The 17,723-nt window shown below is 35.5% G+C and overlaps 1 protein-coding gene across 3 annotated transcripts in view; it reads right to left on the bottom strand.

The window, feature by feature from the left end:
* The window catches only part of cntn3a.1 (contactin 3a, tandem duplicate 1), a 128,170-nt gene that overhangs the window by 85,482 nt on the left and 24,965 nt on the right, over positions 1-17,723 (bottom strand). For all 3 annotated transcript variants that reach the window (XM_028453224.1, XM_028453226.1, XM_028453225.1), the window contains exons 3-4: positions 6,005-6,137; positions 3,579-3,754 (exon numbers count right to left, since the gene is read on the bottom strand). In XM_028453224.1, coding sequence (XP_028309025.1) covers positions 3,579-3,754; positions 6,005-6,137 — 309 coding nt within the window. The remainder of the gene's footprint in view (positions 1-3,578; positions 3,755-6,004; positions 6,138-17,723) is intronic.

Genomic DNA, 17,723 nt, shown 5'->3' with positions numbered 1-17,723 from the left:
ATATATAATAAAATATATAATGAATAGCAATTATCCAGTCATTTCATGTAATTTTAAGGAAGAAACAATATATTGGGATATACAGTATATCGTTAAAGATATAAATCTACCTATATTGTGATGTAGCACAGCACTAGTGTCCATATGGGTCATTGGATGCTATAAAAAATTGCCTTTCCCCTTTCGAATGTACCCAATATCAACACACTTTAATTTCATATTTAGCAAACTTGTGGAAATGGAAAACAATCTGCTAACCAGAGATAACAATACACCCTTTAGAACTGCCTTGCAGAACCAGTAATGTTGCATCAGGGTGCATCTTGCATTAGTGAAAATCCTTACCTCGAATAAAGAAAGAAAAAAAAATCCATTCAGGATTAAGAAAGTCAATCTGGCTAGATAACCGACTAGATTGCTTTCCAGCATTCCCAGCAGGCATGCAGAGTAACCCAACATGTCAGTGTCTACTGTCAACAGGATCTAAGACCTTTGTAATTTTACAGCTTTAAACTCCAAGCAGATGGTAACTGAATTGTTATATCATGCATCGTTCAGAGGATTAAAAATGAACTCTAAAAGCATTAGTAACTAATCCTTGCTGTGAAAACCTGTGGTGGTTAAAAACGTCATTAGATTAAGTGAATATAAGACTGCTTGTATTACACAGGAGTCAGACTTCCATTATAAGGTTTTAAAGTTTAATGTTTTATCTACTGCGTTTTTCACAATCTTTTGCCTTATAAACACTATTTTTATGCTTCTAAACAACCATTATTGTAAATCTTTGAACAATACACTAAAAAGCTTTTCCCTTGATCTTAATATCAGAGGTAATAAAGGAGCAAAGAGAGGAGGAGATTCATCTATTGCAGTGGTTCTCAAACTTTTTTGGCTCAAGTACATTTTTAAGAAATTTCAGGCGACCCCATTTAAACTCCCACATGGGGTCCTGACCCCAAGGTTCAAAAACACTGAATTAATAGATTTATTTCTATAGTTTGTATCATATCCAGTCATATCTCTCTCTCTCCCTCTCTCTCTCTCTTACCGCCTGTAGTGCCATTGCGTACCCCTGGGGTATACACGGACCCCCATTTGAGAAACACTGATCTTTTGGAATACTGAGCCCATCCTGTCAGTTTGTAACAAATGAATGAATGAAAGTACCAACTTCAATAAGAGAGTAGTCCTTTATGAATATGTTCCCTGACCTGATTAAAAGATTAGAAATAAATTGGATATATGGCACATCAGAGCAAATCCTGATTCTCTCCTGTTGACAGAAGCTGTGGGCCAGTGTACCATCACCTGTCAGACCCAGGTGATGGATGTGACAAATCAAGGTGACATACAGCTAAGGTTGGACCTAAAATATATTAGAAGTTAGAGAATGATCAAAAGCCAACTGGAAAAACTAGGCACACATTTGCTTTATAGGCCAGATATTTAATGGTACTTTGTGATATAAAAATCCAAATGATAGGGAGATGGATATTATCTTGTGCTCCCCCTGCAATGATCACTAGGTCCGCTATGGCTGGGAAATAGACCTCAGATTTCAATCTAGTTGGGCCATCTGTTCAGACAGCTGAGCTGTCGTTTCTTATGGGCTGCCCATCAAGAATGGAGGCCTCAAGCTCACCTTGTCATCAGTGTTGGCCTGGACTCCACTCTTATAAAATGTGATGGATGGAAGCTGTAAAACATCAACTATATATGGTATCTGCCAAGAGCCCACCATATAATCATAGAGGCTTTATCACAGCACGGTGAGAACTGTGGAAGCTCAAAGCATAAAGAACATCAACACTAGAGTTAGAGGGTTAAAGTGTGAAAACATGGAGCACAAGCCCCATTCCGTGTTTTCCCATTAAGTGTTGAAGCTGCAGAATGTAGGTTTTTTTTTCGGGGGGGGGGGGGGGGGGGGGGGGGGGGTTTGCCTCATTTGGTCAGATCTATACTAACCTTTAAGCATATTGTAATTCAAAGTGTTCTGAGAGGAAACTTGACCTCTGAGACTACTCTTGGCTCTGTTTCAAAGCTTTAGAAATCAAGGAGCGGGAGATCGTGTAACAAACCAAGTGTTCCATGAGCTGTTTAGGGCGTTACTGTTGGCTACTCGACAAACGTTGAAGCATGTTTACATCCTTTAGATGAGTGGTTCTCAAACATTTTTGGCCAAGTACCCCCTTTGCTGACTACAACATTTTGCTTAAAAAACTATTTAAAAACAACTATAGAGCATAATGATGGAATGAATGAATTTAACAAATCTCATTTTGTAAATATGTGGAAAGAATCAGTATTTAGTGCAGTGGTTCTCAACCTTTTTTGGACCGTGACTCCATTTTGATATCGAGAATTTGTGGCGACCCCAAAGGCATTTTTTTCTAGAATTAGTTTTTGATAACGTTTGAACTCAGATTTTATTTTTTTTTTTCACTTCATTTTAGTTTAACTAGATTTATGTTTCACAAAGTGAAAGTATAGAAATACAGTTGTTTGAGATTGTGTGTTGTTTTCATTCTTTTTTTAAAAGAAAATAAATGTCACATCCTGTGACGTGTATTTGCGGAAAAAGTGTTTCCATCGCGATTTTGCAACACAATATCGAAACGTCTGAAAACACTTCTCATGAAAGCATATAAAACTTTTTATTGATATTTGAGTGCTTTTTTGAAATTCAGGTGTTTCCATTACCAGTTTTTATTGCATTATTTAGATTGTGCGCATTTCCAGGGGTAATAGAAGCGCAGCAACAAGAACAAGACTTAAAAACAAACTATAATAAGCACTATCAATTCAGAGACTACTAGAAACATGGTACCATTTGATTTTACATCAATCGGTACCAGATAATACCGACAGAATTCGGTCGGTACCTAAAGTACCGAATTCGGTACCCATCCCTAGAGACTACCAATAGTCAAGCAAATCGGTTTTCAAACTACATGTGGGAGGAAACCAAAGTATCTGGAGAAATTCCCAGGTACACTTAAAGAACATAAGGACATTTTAATTTGACTTATTCCAGGTTCCATTATCATGACGGCTTTACTCGTTGGGGTAAGGGATACTTTAATGTAATGTTTAAGATCATGTATATTCCTAATCCCACTGGAAATGGCAAAGTGATTTGGACAAAGAAATGTTGGTAACACTTGAAATTGTATAAATAAGGCTGACATTACACTGTCATTATTATGACAGGACACCTGTCATTAGCATGAATAAGTTGTCATGAAGGGTGTCGTTAAATGTCATTTGTTACCCTAACCCTTTGTTACCCAACCTGCTAACCCTACGTAACCCCACTAAATCCCTCCACCTAACCCAAAAAAGGCCAACATAGCTCCAAAGGTGTCATAATTTAGCAAACGACACTTAATGACAGCCTTCATGACACCTTATTCATGCTAATGACAAATAATGACAGCATATAATGTCATCCTTATGTAAAAAAACTTCAAGTAAAGGGTGACCAAAATTAAGCACTTGTAGTAACTGTTTCAACTCTTTTCTTGGATTATTTGAAAATAAAATGTTTTGTCCAATTAGTCACAAGCATAACTTACATGCAATATGAAGACTGGCTTCTCTGCTGACAATTGTTCCAAAGGAGTTTGAGGCCAAGCACTGATAGATGCCAGTATCTTCATCTCTGTTCAGATGGCTGATGTGAAGGTTTCCTCCCATGAGAGAGTAGCGTGACCCGGGTCTGGGCAGGAGGAAAGTGTCGTTGAGTTTCCACCTGTAAATAGAATAATAATAATAATAATAAACACAAAGTCTAAACTTTAAAATAGACCCACATCTGCAAATATCTTCTGATTAGTGTATGATGACACTTTAGCTACTTCCTAGTTCTGCAATATGTTGTGATTATGAGATAGCATATGTATAATTTGCTTATATTTTTGATAAAATTGATTTTTCATCTAATTTTTATTTCAAACATGAACACAACAGCACTGTATATACCACAATGACAAAATAATAAGTGAAACATAAAAAATAAAACAAAGCAAAGAAAATAAAATAAAAATAAAAATCGTTACAAAATCATGTGAAGCCTGTACATGTTTGTATGAACTTATACTGTTTGATCCTACCCCTTGTAATATAAATTGAAATATAAAGGAAAATTCATGGAACTATATATACAAGTCTTATTTTTCTTTATTTATCATTTATATGTATTATTATTGTTTCTGGTTTTTCTTTTGTTCTGTTTAACTACCAAGTTAAATTCCTTGTACTTTTTTTAAACTGTACTTGGTGAATAAAATCCATTCTGATTCTGATTATAATATACACATCTTTATACTATAAAGGGAGACATACAATTCATTGATATATATCTATATAATTATACAATTTATGTAATCCACCATACACATACATAAGTATATAAGTATCACAAAACACAAAAACACCTTTTCCTCAGGTTCTCCGGTTTCTTATATTGTAGTCTATGCATCAGTTTTATGGTTACATCACGACCTGCCAATCTGATTTTCATCATGTGTATATAAAAATAAATTAGGTACCTTGTGGCAAAGCCTGTTCAGCCTTTATCAGAAGCATTTTATAATGTTGCACTTTTATTCATGTAAAGCACACTGAATTGCATTGAGTATAAAATGCTCGGTACAAATACATTTGCCTTGTCGAGCAACCATTAAGGATACACAGGAATTTAAAAAGTAGATGCACCTCACTGCTCTGTTTTGCCTCCTTGGATAAAACTTTGGCTCCTATTTCCATCATCCTAAGCGCAGCTTTGTGCTGTGCTTTGCTTTCTCAGATTGGTGGTGTTCTCCTTGCACTGTTGGAGGCATTTCCCCAAAAAATCAGGCGTGGTGTAGAGATTTTGCAGTGCAGGCCAGTTGAAGGAGGCACAGTTATTGATAACTACTTACAGTAGTGACTAGAGATGCAACAATACAGTCAGCTCATGGGTCAATACTTACCTCAGGTTTTTTGGTCACGCTTCATGGTTCGGTTTGGGTCTGATGGCCCGAGGCCGTTAAAGTGTTTTCATTGTTAAGTGTTTTAAGTTCATTTTAACTCACTCACTGCCATTGACGCATATATTTGTCATTTCAAATCCAAACGCTCGCTGCCACAGACTCATACAGTATAACAGTCAATTGTGTTTTTCGGCCGCATAGAACAATCCCAAAATAAAAAGTAAGCGAAGCTCTGTCATTCACCAATTACAAGCTTTAAAACAGGTTTAAGCAAAAGTGCAACAGCAACTTCACAGTCGCTTAAATTTTCTGATTAAGGAATCAGATAACTACATATTTTATAACATAACATTACAATTAAAAAATCTCTTATGATAACAGGTCATAAATCAGAAGGAAAATACACTAAAAACAAATATCTTTCATCTAATTCATTTCCTATATAATGGTTACATTGTTAAGCTTCCTAACCAATGAAAATATGAGTTTTATAATTTTTGGTGTGAGTGTCTGAGCCTTTTTTGTGTCACTATACCCCTAGATTAATTTTTTTTTTAAATGGTAAGGTGTGTTGATATGGAACATATTTTAATAAGTGTTAACTACATATGTGTAGAACTGTACATAGAACTGTAACATAGTTCCCTAGTTTTGCACTAAATTATAATTGTCAATTTTCATAGAAATTTCATGGCAATTACAATTACAAAGTCAATTATCTGGACTCAATTAGAATTTAATTAAGATTACGACAGCCACAGATTTTTCAAATTACAATTACAATCATAATTATGCCTTAATTATAATTCATTATCAATTGCGCAATTACAATGATAACTGACCCCAACCCTGGCTGGCAGTGAGCGTAGCTGCCGGAGGTGACAGAGAGCAGTGAAATCATGAAATCTATGGGAATCTCTTTGGATTACACAAAAAATGATACGCACTGAAAGCTCAGCATGGCTCCCTGAAGGTGTGGGGTGACAAAAGTTGTATGTTTACACATGCTGAGATCCTCAGGGTGTTACCTGTAGAAGGGAGAAGGGTGTCCTTGGGCTTCACAGCTAAACACCACCTCTCTGCGGTTCTCCCCAGGGTGGATGGGGAACACCACGCTGCCTGGTTGTTTGGTGAACACTGGCTTCAGCAGAACTCCACTTCCTGAGTGAAAAACCAAAACAACTTTCAACATCATTGAGGGATTTTTTCAGGCTTAAAGAGCAAGCAAGAGGACAAACAAGCTGAGAAGGATGAATCATGTGCCGGGGTTTAGCCTCCATCCCTGAGCCATGTGAGCCGAGCCCACAAGCATTTTTCATATTAGTCATTAAAAATCTGGCAAGCTCCCCAAGGTACTGCATAATCAGCTGATAACCTTCATAAAAGTTTAACGCAAACATCTAAATGTACAGACCATCAAGGGTACACAGTTGCCACACTTCAGCAGAAAATTTGATCTCAACTCTTTAAGCTTGTCATTGTATTTCCATTGGATGTCAGCTAATGAAATAACAGGAAAAGCCATTAAAGTTAACAGAAGAAGGATGGACTTAATTAGATGGATCACTTATTTTTATAGCCCTTAAATTTCACTTGCTTTACAAACTTTCTAAAATGAACCAGAACTTGAGTGAGTCTTGAGTTTGTTTGTTTGTTTGTTTGTTTCATTCAAGGGAAAAGGAGGTGATTTATTGTTTCACAAATTAATTTTTCTATGATGCAGCATCTCAATAACTGAGATTAAAAAAAAAAAAAAAAACGTTTTTTTTTTTCTTATCTTTGGTAATAAAGTATTGTATATTATGAGCATGAAAATACAAACTACAGAAATAAAAAGAAAACACATATAATTAAGTTAAAACTGTTAATTAAATAAGGATTAAATACAAGTGCACACATTCCAGTAAAATCTAAAACAAATGTACAAATATACAAATACAATACAGATAAATAGGAGGAGGCAATGGGATAAAGACCAGATACATTTTTTTAAGGTGAGAATAACAGGGTCTGAATGTACATCTATTGACTCTTAATACTTGCCATTACATGGATGAAAGAATTAAAAGTAATATATATATATATATATATATATATATATATATATATATATATATATATATATATATATATATATATCTCATATCGCGAGGTACCTGGCGATACCCAGACCTAGTATACATATACTCACAACAACAGCTCTTTGGGTAACAGACCAAATTTCCAAAAAAATGATTCCTAGTGGTTTTGCAATTATAAACACATAGTAGAGTAACAATATTATTGAAAAAAGTTTTAGGACATACAGTCATTTGATTCAGGTGATCAAATCGACTCCATGGCCACAGATGTATGGAATCACCAAAGCATGCAGAATGCTTCAATAGTGAAAGAAAGGGTTCATTTCAGGAGTTAAATACATATCATAATAAGATGCCAAAAATCCAGCCAGTGCATTTCTTACATTTACTAAATGCTAAACATTCCAAAATCAACTGTTAGTGATGCTATAAGTAATTTGGCGCAACAACAAAATGGCAGTAGATGGTTTGATGCTCACCAAAAAGAAACAAGTCGACAATGGCTACAGATGTTAAGTTTCTACTCTGTAAAAAAATCAGATTCGCTGAAAAAAAAAAAGAATACATTGCCTGATTAGATGGATTTCCATGTCATTAGAATTCTACTCAAACACGATCGCAGATTTAATACAAAGTGTTGGATGCAGAAAAATATTGGGACACAAATTCCACAGTATTGTAATAATCTTGCAGGAATTCTTAATGAGTTGGAGTTGTCAGTTTAAGAAAAATTCTGAACAATAAATAAAAATGGTTGCAACAAAAAGCAAACAAACTATTACTGATTTTTGTCTGACTTTTTAACAAGGGTTGAAAGACAGTCTATGAAATACATTAGTTCTTCGTATAGGGCGTATAGGTTTAAATAGCTGCATGTCATATCATTAGGAGTGTGACGATATCTCGATGCGGCGATATATCGCAATATTTTTTTTTCCGCACTATCGATTATCGATATGCTTGCGTGCCGCTAAGTATAGATTTTTTTTTTTTTTTAAAACCTTTTCTGCTTTTTCACTAAAATGGGCAGGTAGTTCTTCACAGAAATGATGTCACTGTTTGTTAAAGGAACCAATATAATGTTTACTGGAATATTGCACTATAATGGTGTCACTGGTAAAAAAAAAGACCCTATTTTTTGTTTACAGAAAGCACTATTGGAGATACTTATTCGTTTACATTGGTTTGTTGACACTTATTTACAGAAATGTTGCACTAAAATAGTGTCACTGTTCATAGGACACTTTCAATGTATTGTCTTTCAGAGATATAAAATAAAAATTGTATTTTTTCACTTAATCTTTTTTTTCTGGTTATGCCATAGATTATCATAGATTGATTTCTGACCAATATATCGATAATCGCAGTACTGCCATATCGTGAGATAAGCGTTATCGTGAGCTTTGTATCGCGTATCGTATCGTTAGGTAACCAGAGGTTCCCACCCCTATATATCATTCATGCTGGTGTTGCTAATAGGGAAGCCTTTACAATCACGGAAGGTTCAGCGTCTTATCCTTACTTTCTGTATGATAACTTTTCAGGATAAAAAAAATTATTGTTGTTGTCTTTTATTCTGTAACATAAGTAGTCATTCCAAACAAATTGTGAATAGAAAATATTTATATTACCTGCTTGCAAACCAATTATCACCAAGAACTGCTATTTGTTTCCCTTTAACTACACGGTTAAATCACTCCTAAACACAAGAGAACAATAGTCCAACTACAGAAAGCAAATTTACAACTCAAACTTTTACATTCATACAGAAAGCAATCAGCAGCTTATTACTATTCATTCACGCAGAGATAAAGTGTTCTCATATTTTCCAGCGCCATAGCAACTGTTATTATTGTTGGGATGGACATGAGTCTAAATCCCAGGAGGTAACTTAACTTCAAACCAAGAGAAAATGTTTTGTCCTTCAGAACTCGTAAAAACAACGTAGAACAGTAAAAGAGCAAAAGCAAAAGCTTATGTGATAAGTTAAGTTGTCGTGAAAATTGTTTGACAGTCTGAACACATGAAATCTCAGCTCCATAAAATCCATTTCACACTAAAAGGCATTTATTACTCACAGAATTTTTTCAAAACTCAAACAGTATAAGGTGTGCTAAGCAGGAAAGAAAGTAAGGTGCAGTAGGAAATACAGAATATTGTTAAGGATTGATTATATCTCATTAAACAATGAGGTGCTAAACACTACACCACCGCTGCTTAGCTTAAAACTCCACAAACGATAGACATTTTGGTAACTGTTTTTGATTTAAACATAAAGCTGACATTACGCTGTCATTAGCATAGATAAAGTGTAGTGAAGGCTGTCATTAAGTGTTGATAGCTAAATTATGACACCTTTAGAGCTATGTTGGCATTTGTTGGGTTAGTTGGAGAGGTCTAATAGAGAAAATGACAAAATCGTCTATATTGATATAAATATGTTTTTATAGCTCATTTTTTTTAAGGAGTCCCTTTCACTACTTCTCAGAACAGCATGAAAAGCACAGATAGATGGATTTCTGAGTGTGTCCTAACCCAGATCTTCCCCTAAACAAGCCACACTACAGAACTCACTCACACGTGCTGTCCCTTACAGGAGAAAAAACCAAAGGTGGCACATATTGTGCAACTGTTTGTTAATAAATGTGCCTGTGACAATATTTATCAGCAAATTTAACCCTGAATAGTCCTTCTGGTAAGACGTAATTTGAATTAACATTATCGAGATTTATATCGTATATCGCCATTTTGAGAAAAAATATTGAGATATGAGTTTTGGTCCATATCGCCCAGCCCTAGGTTAGGGTAACGAAGGGTTAGGATAATGATCAACACTTAATGACAGCCTTCATGACATCTTATTCATGTTAATGACAGGTGTCATGTCATAATCATGACAGCGTAATGTCAGCCTTGTGATTAAACTCGACTTTACACGATCAGGATTTTTGGGCCAATCACTGATCACCAGTCTGATCATATGAATTCAGGGGTTTTTTTAGGTACCGACCAAATTCCTTTCGGTACCACCTGATACAGATTCACGGACTGCAAATGCCGAAAACAACTCTTCGGTGTAAATGAGACAATAAAACAAAAATGGGAGCATCTACAGACTATGAAGTCATTGATCAGATCAGCAAATTAAGACATTACAGATCACATTAATTGCATAAAATGCGAAATATCGGCCCATCTAATATAGGCAAGGCAAATTAATTTGTATAGCGCATTTCATACACAAAGCAACTCAATGTGCTTTACATGATCAAAAAGTGCAACAGTAAACATTCAACAGCTTAAAATTAATAAGAACATTAAAGTCGGCAACAAAAAAAAGATACATTTAAAATCGTCAGTAAAAACATTTAAATACAGTATATAGCCGATCAGATTGGTGTAAAGCCTAGCATAAATCTTCAAAGAAAAGTGTTTTTTCTGGTATAGCATAGGCTGTGCAGGTATTATCAAGATAATGACTGGCTACTGTTGTGAAATATTTAAGATTCATGGTAAAACCTGACACTAGGTTGCACAATGAGCAGCCAACAGTAAGCCAAGGACAGTGATTTAAAGTGCACTAATGCAGAAATCCTAACAGGAAGTTGACTACAGGAGGGTGCAGACCCCGAGGTCCTTTTTAAAACGTGTCTTTTTTTATGTGGTGCCACAAATTTAATCTATCACCTGCTGCCAGGAGGTGACGTGTGCATGTTTTCCAAGCCTCTTTAGACAACATGGAGCACAGCATGGAAGGCACAAGTGGAAAGCAGAGGGAGCCGTTTTCAGAGTCTGAAATAAAAAGTAATCTCAAATTCAATACTCGCTGACAGCAAATGAATTCCTCCAGCTTACCTCAGCATGAATAAACAGGCACATAGGGAGTCGGCTGTGGGGGAGGAACGAGTCGTTTGTGAGGCACCAAATCCATTTGCTTCAGCTCAGGGTTTTATGCATCAAATAAGAAAAGGCTAATCTTGCTTCTTATGGCAACTTCCTCCTCTGTCTAGGGCGATAAGGTACACCTTTAGGGTCTCTAATTCAGGGGTGGCAAAAACTCCTGACTGGACAGGTGGTTTAGGATGTTGCACATCAGAAGGTTAGATTACATCTGGCTAAAATGCTTGAGTGTGCTTGATTTAGAAACCTTTATGAAAAAGTTAATTTGACATTTCCTCATAGAAATAAAATGTTAGAGTGCTGCTGTGATTGTAACACATCCAAGATCTGAGTTAAAAAAGTTGAAGAAACAAAATGTGCAAAACAACCATTAACCCTCTTATTATCCTCAAATATTACTTACACATTTTTATGCTTGAGGTCAATTTTCCTCTACAAAATGATTTTCAGAAAATTGTTGACCAAGTTTTTGTCAGATATTGTGTATTTGTTGAATACATAAATATATACAGTATATGATAATCAAGGGCTCCCATCCTAAATTTAAATGTAGACCATTTCTGCGTCACTTTACCAATTTTTATTTTGTTTCTGTCGCATTGTTTTTCCCCTGTTTAGATAACTTTACTGGCTATTACTTACCAAAATTGCACCAAACATGCTCAATGGGGGCCAATAAAGTCAACTACGGTTATTATTTATACATTTATATGCTTCAAATAACTTACTTCCTGGAGTCGCTGAAATCACGCGAGATTATCACGGGAGCTGAAACATGTTCGTTTCTGACATTTAGCATCTCAGCAATTATTATGGAAATGTGATTTGCTCCCAAATATTGGTGTAAGAAAAAAATTGTTGTAGCAATATAACACAATATTACTTGACGTGATTATCGTATCAATCCAAAAAAAATGTCCAAATCGATTATTTTAATCATGTTTTTAAACAATAAACATTTAATTGCGCAAACATATGAATAGCGCGTAAACGCCGGGTCACTAGGTGTCAGTGAATGCATTTTAGCTTGGAAGTTAAATCTGTGTTCCTTTTCAGTCACAGAATAACATGATCTCTCGTCGAACTGTAACGTGTTGTGTGCGAGAATTAACGAAATTTGACACATTTCTCTGTTTACTCACTTGCTAGACATTCTGTCTCCTGTTTTTGCAGGGGAAAAATAGCATGTACGTGTGTGATATTATACCACAAGATATAAAGGAGGTATTTCTGTGTTATATTGGGCCCAGATTTTAATCCTTTTATTATTTACAAATATTACTAACACATTTTAACCCTTGGGGTCAATCTGACCCCAGAGATATTTGCCTCCAGAAAATGATTTTCAGAAAATTGTTGACCAACTTTTTCTGACACAGTATTCATTTGTTGAATATATAAATATACATATGATAATTGAGGGCTCCCATCCAATTCAGTTTCAGGGTACACCTGCGTTTATTTACTGAGTACATGAACAACCCCTTGATAATGAAACCTTGACCTGTTCTCTTGCGCCACCATCAGGCCAAACTTAAAAATGTATATATACTTTATATCTTGAAAATATTTCTTTTAAATCATTTCTAACTTGGGGCGCACATTCATGAAGCATAATATATACTGTATTGTGTCATGTATCAACTCAAAAGTATCAACTCTGCACCTGCTGGTGTAGGGATGTAAAGTTTTACACAGCTAAAACAGCTTGGGGTCAAATTGACCCCAGAGGAAAACCAATACCTGCAGTGTGTGTTCAGCACGTTGAAAAATGTCATCATGATAATTCTATATTTTTATATTTATATTTTTTTTTGTAAGCTTGGCCTATGATTTCATTACATTGTGTTATACAGACGATAATAACAGAAATTATTGCAAACACATACTGTAGCTAATATCAGACCATGTCAAATAATGTAATGGCTCATCAAGGCCAGAATGACGGAAACACATCCTTTGTATTCAGGCGATCCAATGTTAGGTTTATTGAGGAAACACAGCATTGATTTAGTTTAACTCCATAGGGGAAAAGCAAATTAAAGCTATATTTTTGGCTCCTGCTCTTTATAGAGAAAGAAAAGAAAACCTTTTCTTTAGCGAGGAAGCCATTTGTCATCTAATTGCAGTAATATCCACACCTTTTCCCTAAAGGAGTTGTTTGAAGGCTATTTGTCACTCACCAGATGCCACGGTGATCACTAATGGAAACATTTATCTTGGTTTCAAACTGCATCATTAGGTTTTTTACCACAGACGTTTACAGAACACCTAATTCACAGTTAGTGAATCTAATGTAATAGAAACCTCTTAAAGGCTAATCGTGCAGGACACTACAGATATTTTTGCCTCACTGTAAGATGGCCCTGGGTGCAGCATGGCATCGGGCAAGTAATTCAATTACCTACGACTGTCCAAAAACTTATTTTTCACTGTATTTTGTTGAGTCCTAATATTGGTAATAGGTGTAAACGTGAATGTGAGAGTCAGTCCCTATATGTGTTGGCCTTGGCACCCTCAGCATGATGTCTTGCTAGGTGAGCTTGTAAGTTAGTCGTGTTCCCACAATATTTCATTGGGAGCGAGCCAAATCATGCAGACGGCGTTGTCCTTATCAAGCTTGTTTTTATTCCTTAAATCAATTTAAAAAAAAAAAAAAAAACGATTTAAAATGGGCATTCAAAAAAATCGCGAGGTATATAGTGAAATAGATTTTTATTTTTTATTTCTGTTTTTCTTTCAGATCTTATAAAGCAGGGGCGTCAAACTCATCTTAGTTCAGGAGCCAAATACGGAGCAGTTTGATCTCAGTGGGCCACAGATTTTTTGCATGAAAACAAGTAATTCCAACATCATTGTGCCCTATAGTTTGCACTTCAACGTATACATAGAATACAAAATATGAAACAAACCGCCAATATCCAAGCAATAAGTGACAGATATTAGTCCAAAGAAGATCTTCACTTTTAATTTCCTAGATTTTGTGAACAATTTAAATTTAATAAAGTTAAATATTATGTCAAAACTTCAGTAAAATTGTAAAATTGTGTCAGAATTTTGAGGGTTTTTTCAACAGTTAAACATTAAATATGTTTGCAATCGTGCAATAAAAGCACAAGTTTCATTTACACAATGTTTTCTTCGTCATTTTAATTTTCTCCTCCGGGCCAAATTGGATGCTCCAAAGGGCCGAAATTGGACCTTGGGCCATGAGTTTGACACATGTGGTATAAAGCTTTTAATATAGGATTGTTCCCATAAGGCAAAGGAAATTAGAACTAGATTTTTTTGCTAAGTAGTATATATACTACAGCAAAATCAGCCGATAAAAGCAATGGATAAAGAAAAGTGATGTTGACACTAGAAGCTTCAGCAACAAGACATAGTGTGGAATGGAATGAAAGCTTACACCAGTACATTTAAATGCACTCTGAGAAAACTACTTTACTCATAATTTATTAAACTGTTTGAAATAGAAACATATTTAAATAGTGTAGCAATAAAACTGCTACAGATTCATTATCGACCCTTTGTTAAAAATAGAAATACTAAATGAAATACAACATATATTTTGGGTATTTTTTCTAGTGGTGTCCCGATCCAATATTGATATCAGTCCTATATCAGCCAGAAAACAAATATCAAATTTTATCGGACTGCATCTAAAATCAACTATATAAGCTCTCCGATAAAATGTTCCGCTCCATTACTTCTATCCATACGTGACTGTGGTTCACACTCCAACAAAATAACATACTGTTGCTGACTATTGTTCTCTGTTTGAGTAACATCACTTGATCAAGCCTTTTCTAACATTCCACACTACTAAATAAGTAATTAAAGTATGTATGATTCGTGCTGATATTGTATCGGATCAATATCCGTTTCATATCGGAAGTGAAAAAGTTGTATTGGGACAGAATTTTTTCTCAATTTTTTAAAGCAAAACTAAGTAACTTTTTCACCTTAATAAATCATTCTCGTAGTCCCTGTGACGGTAATACAAGTGTTTATGGGGGTCTTTCATCCCCCCTGCTGTCTCTGGCCAGAAAACAGCACTTGCAACTTTCCTGTCTCCGACCCGGTGGCAACAAGTACTGCTTTACGGCAGCCCAATGCAAACTAATGCTAGATTATGACCAGCTGCATGGCTGCACACGCTTATCTACAAATTCACTTTTCTCAAAGTTATATCAGGGCAGAGAAGACCTTTGTCTGAGGAACGGAGCAACTCTATGCAGTGACAGCTCAGCAGCAACACACAGCAACCACACACACAAATGTTCATTCATACATCTATCCATCCATACATCCATCCATTTTCAGAGCCGCTTTGTCAGCACACAAACAAACACATCACACACATTTCCACACTCCCTTCCGTATTACTCCCACATCATTCATTTCTTTTACTTGTCTCTTCCTCATACTGTTCACAGGGGACTATATGTGTGAAAGCACCCTTAGTGTCACTGTATTAGGATTTTTCAGTGGTCGGTTGCTACCATCTTGGGAGAGCAAAGCTGTGGGGTAGGGCAGGCGGCGGGGGGTGCAGAGTGTTTAGGGGGAGTGCTAAGCGCAAGTTACTAAGCTCTGCTTTAAATAAACCCAAATTTAAAAAATGGCAGGCTCTGAGTGGGAACTTTACATTTTTATGTTCACATTTTCACATATCCAAAAACTTAAGGACACAAAGACAGCAGCATGTAATAAAGGTAAAGAGACTTCATCAGAGGAAACAATGGGGTTTAGGATGATCCACACTAATGTGGGACATTTTGATTTCCAAAAAAAAAAAAAAAAAAAAGAGGACACTTTGGCCAAACCCGGCAAGCTTAAAAAGTACTCAATATTTTCTTGAATCTACCGAGCAACGGCAAAATACAATATAGTAGATAATTTCTCTCTTTATAACAACGACTTTTGAAAAAAATCTGAAATCAGTGGTGACTTGAGTCAATATATATTATATATTATAACATTCTGTCCTTGAAAAATCTCATATATACCTTCTTAAAATCTCTTAATCATTGAAACAATAAAACATCACCTCCTAAAATTGAAAACTATGATAAAAAAAAACAAAAAACTTATATCTTATATAATATTCTAATTTTCTCAAACACTAAATTTTGGGTTTTCATTATCTGTAAGCCTTAATCATCAACATTTAAAATACAAAGGCTTGAAATACTTCACTCTATGAGTCATGAGTTTATAACATATATGGGTTTTACTTTCTGAAATGAGTGACAAAAAATATTAAACTTTTTCATGATATTCAAATTTTTTGAGATCGGAGCCCCTACATCAACTTTGGGGTGGGGTCCCCATGTGGGGTCGCGTGAAATGTCTAGTAATTGGTAAAATCTATGAATGTGTATGCATCAACACTAGTAGCCCGAATTTCGATTTGGGGCCCAAAAAAAGAAAAACAAAAGTCGATTTCTCATTTATTTGCAAGTCACATATTACAACAGTTGGTGGTACCAAATCAAGGGGGCCCCATTTTTCAATGAACTACTCCTCCGTTAGTTTTTGTTAGATCAGAATGCAGTTTGGTATGAAGATTCAATGAATGAATATGATGAGACGCTTGAAGCCCTTTTTTCTTTTTTTTTTTTTTTTTTTTTTTTTTAAATGGGGCCCCCATTTCCGGTAATTACCAAATTTATGGAAACATAGTCGTGTGATATATCATTTCAAAGATAATTCAACGTAGATTACGTTTATGCCTCGCACAATTTTTTTTCGGCAATTTTCATTAAAGTTGTTTAATATATGAATGGGGCCCATTCCTTCGTATGTGCCAGGGGGGCGCCAGGGTCTGAATTCTTGAGAACGTGGTACGTGTTATTCGGCACAGAGACGTTCTGCGGGCCCGGCCGTAGTTCATCTGAATTTGTTCATTAAACAAGAAGATCATTGAAATTAATATTGAATAATTCCAGCCAAAAACTGTAAGCTAAGGGGCATAAAATCATAAATATTCTTTAAAGCAGTGCCTCAATTGTACCAAAACGATCACACAAGTGATATTAATATTTTCTCACTTGGTTCTAAAACTGCTGCACTAAAACACGCCAGCAATAAGAAAAAAATGCATTTCCGAATAGCCAAAAATAACAGTGGGAAGTGTTTTCTGAAAACCAGCATCAAATCATACTCCTCCACCTTCAACACTCTGCAACACATTATTTACTTTCATCACACCAAACATCAAAAGCTAAAATTAAAAAGTCAGTAAGTAGGAAAGACTGGAGAAAAATAATATGCAGAGAATTAACTTTTGTGTTTGTGTAGCAGAAGTCCAAACACATCCATTTAAATCTGTGTTTCGAGGAGTTGCTAAATTGTTGCCCTGCGCGCCAGCAACAGATGTTTTACTGATTGCACCACTGCAAATAGCTTCAGCCCCAAATCTTGAAAATCAAGTGAGCTTTTAGGAAAGTGTTTTGAAATCAATATTCTGCTTCAAATGATTTATGCTGTGGTGGGTGGTTGTTCTACACCTGAAGGGACTCCTTTTCCTTCCCAGAGCTTAGCTTTCACTAATAACCACATTGCTCTACGTTTCATTTGGACAGATGGAAAATAATCCAATTACTGCAGTGCAATTATTGGATACAAGTTAAATTTTCTTGCTGAGGTTCACAGACAATGAGCCTCTGTGTACGGGGGGGAAAATATGACCTTTCTTAATAATACACCTCTGTGATTGTTCTCTCAGTTCAAAGTACAACTACATTCAAACCTTTCTCAAATT

This window comes from Gouania willdenowi, chromosome 7, assembly GCF_900634775.1.
Source record: "Gouania willdenowi chromosome 7, fGouWil2.1, whole genome shotgun sequence".
Lineage (NCBI taxonomy): Eukaryota > Metazoa > Chordata > Actinopteri > Blenniiformes > Gobiesocidae > Gouania > Gouania willdenowi.
This window is presented reverse-complemented; position numbering and strand designations above follow the sequence as displayed.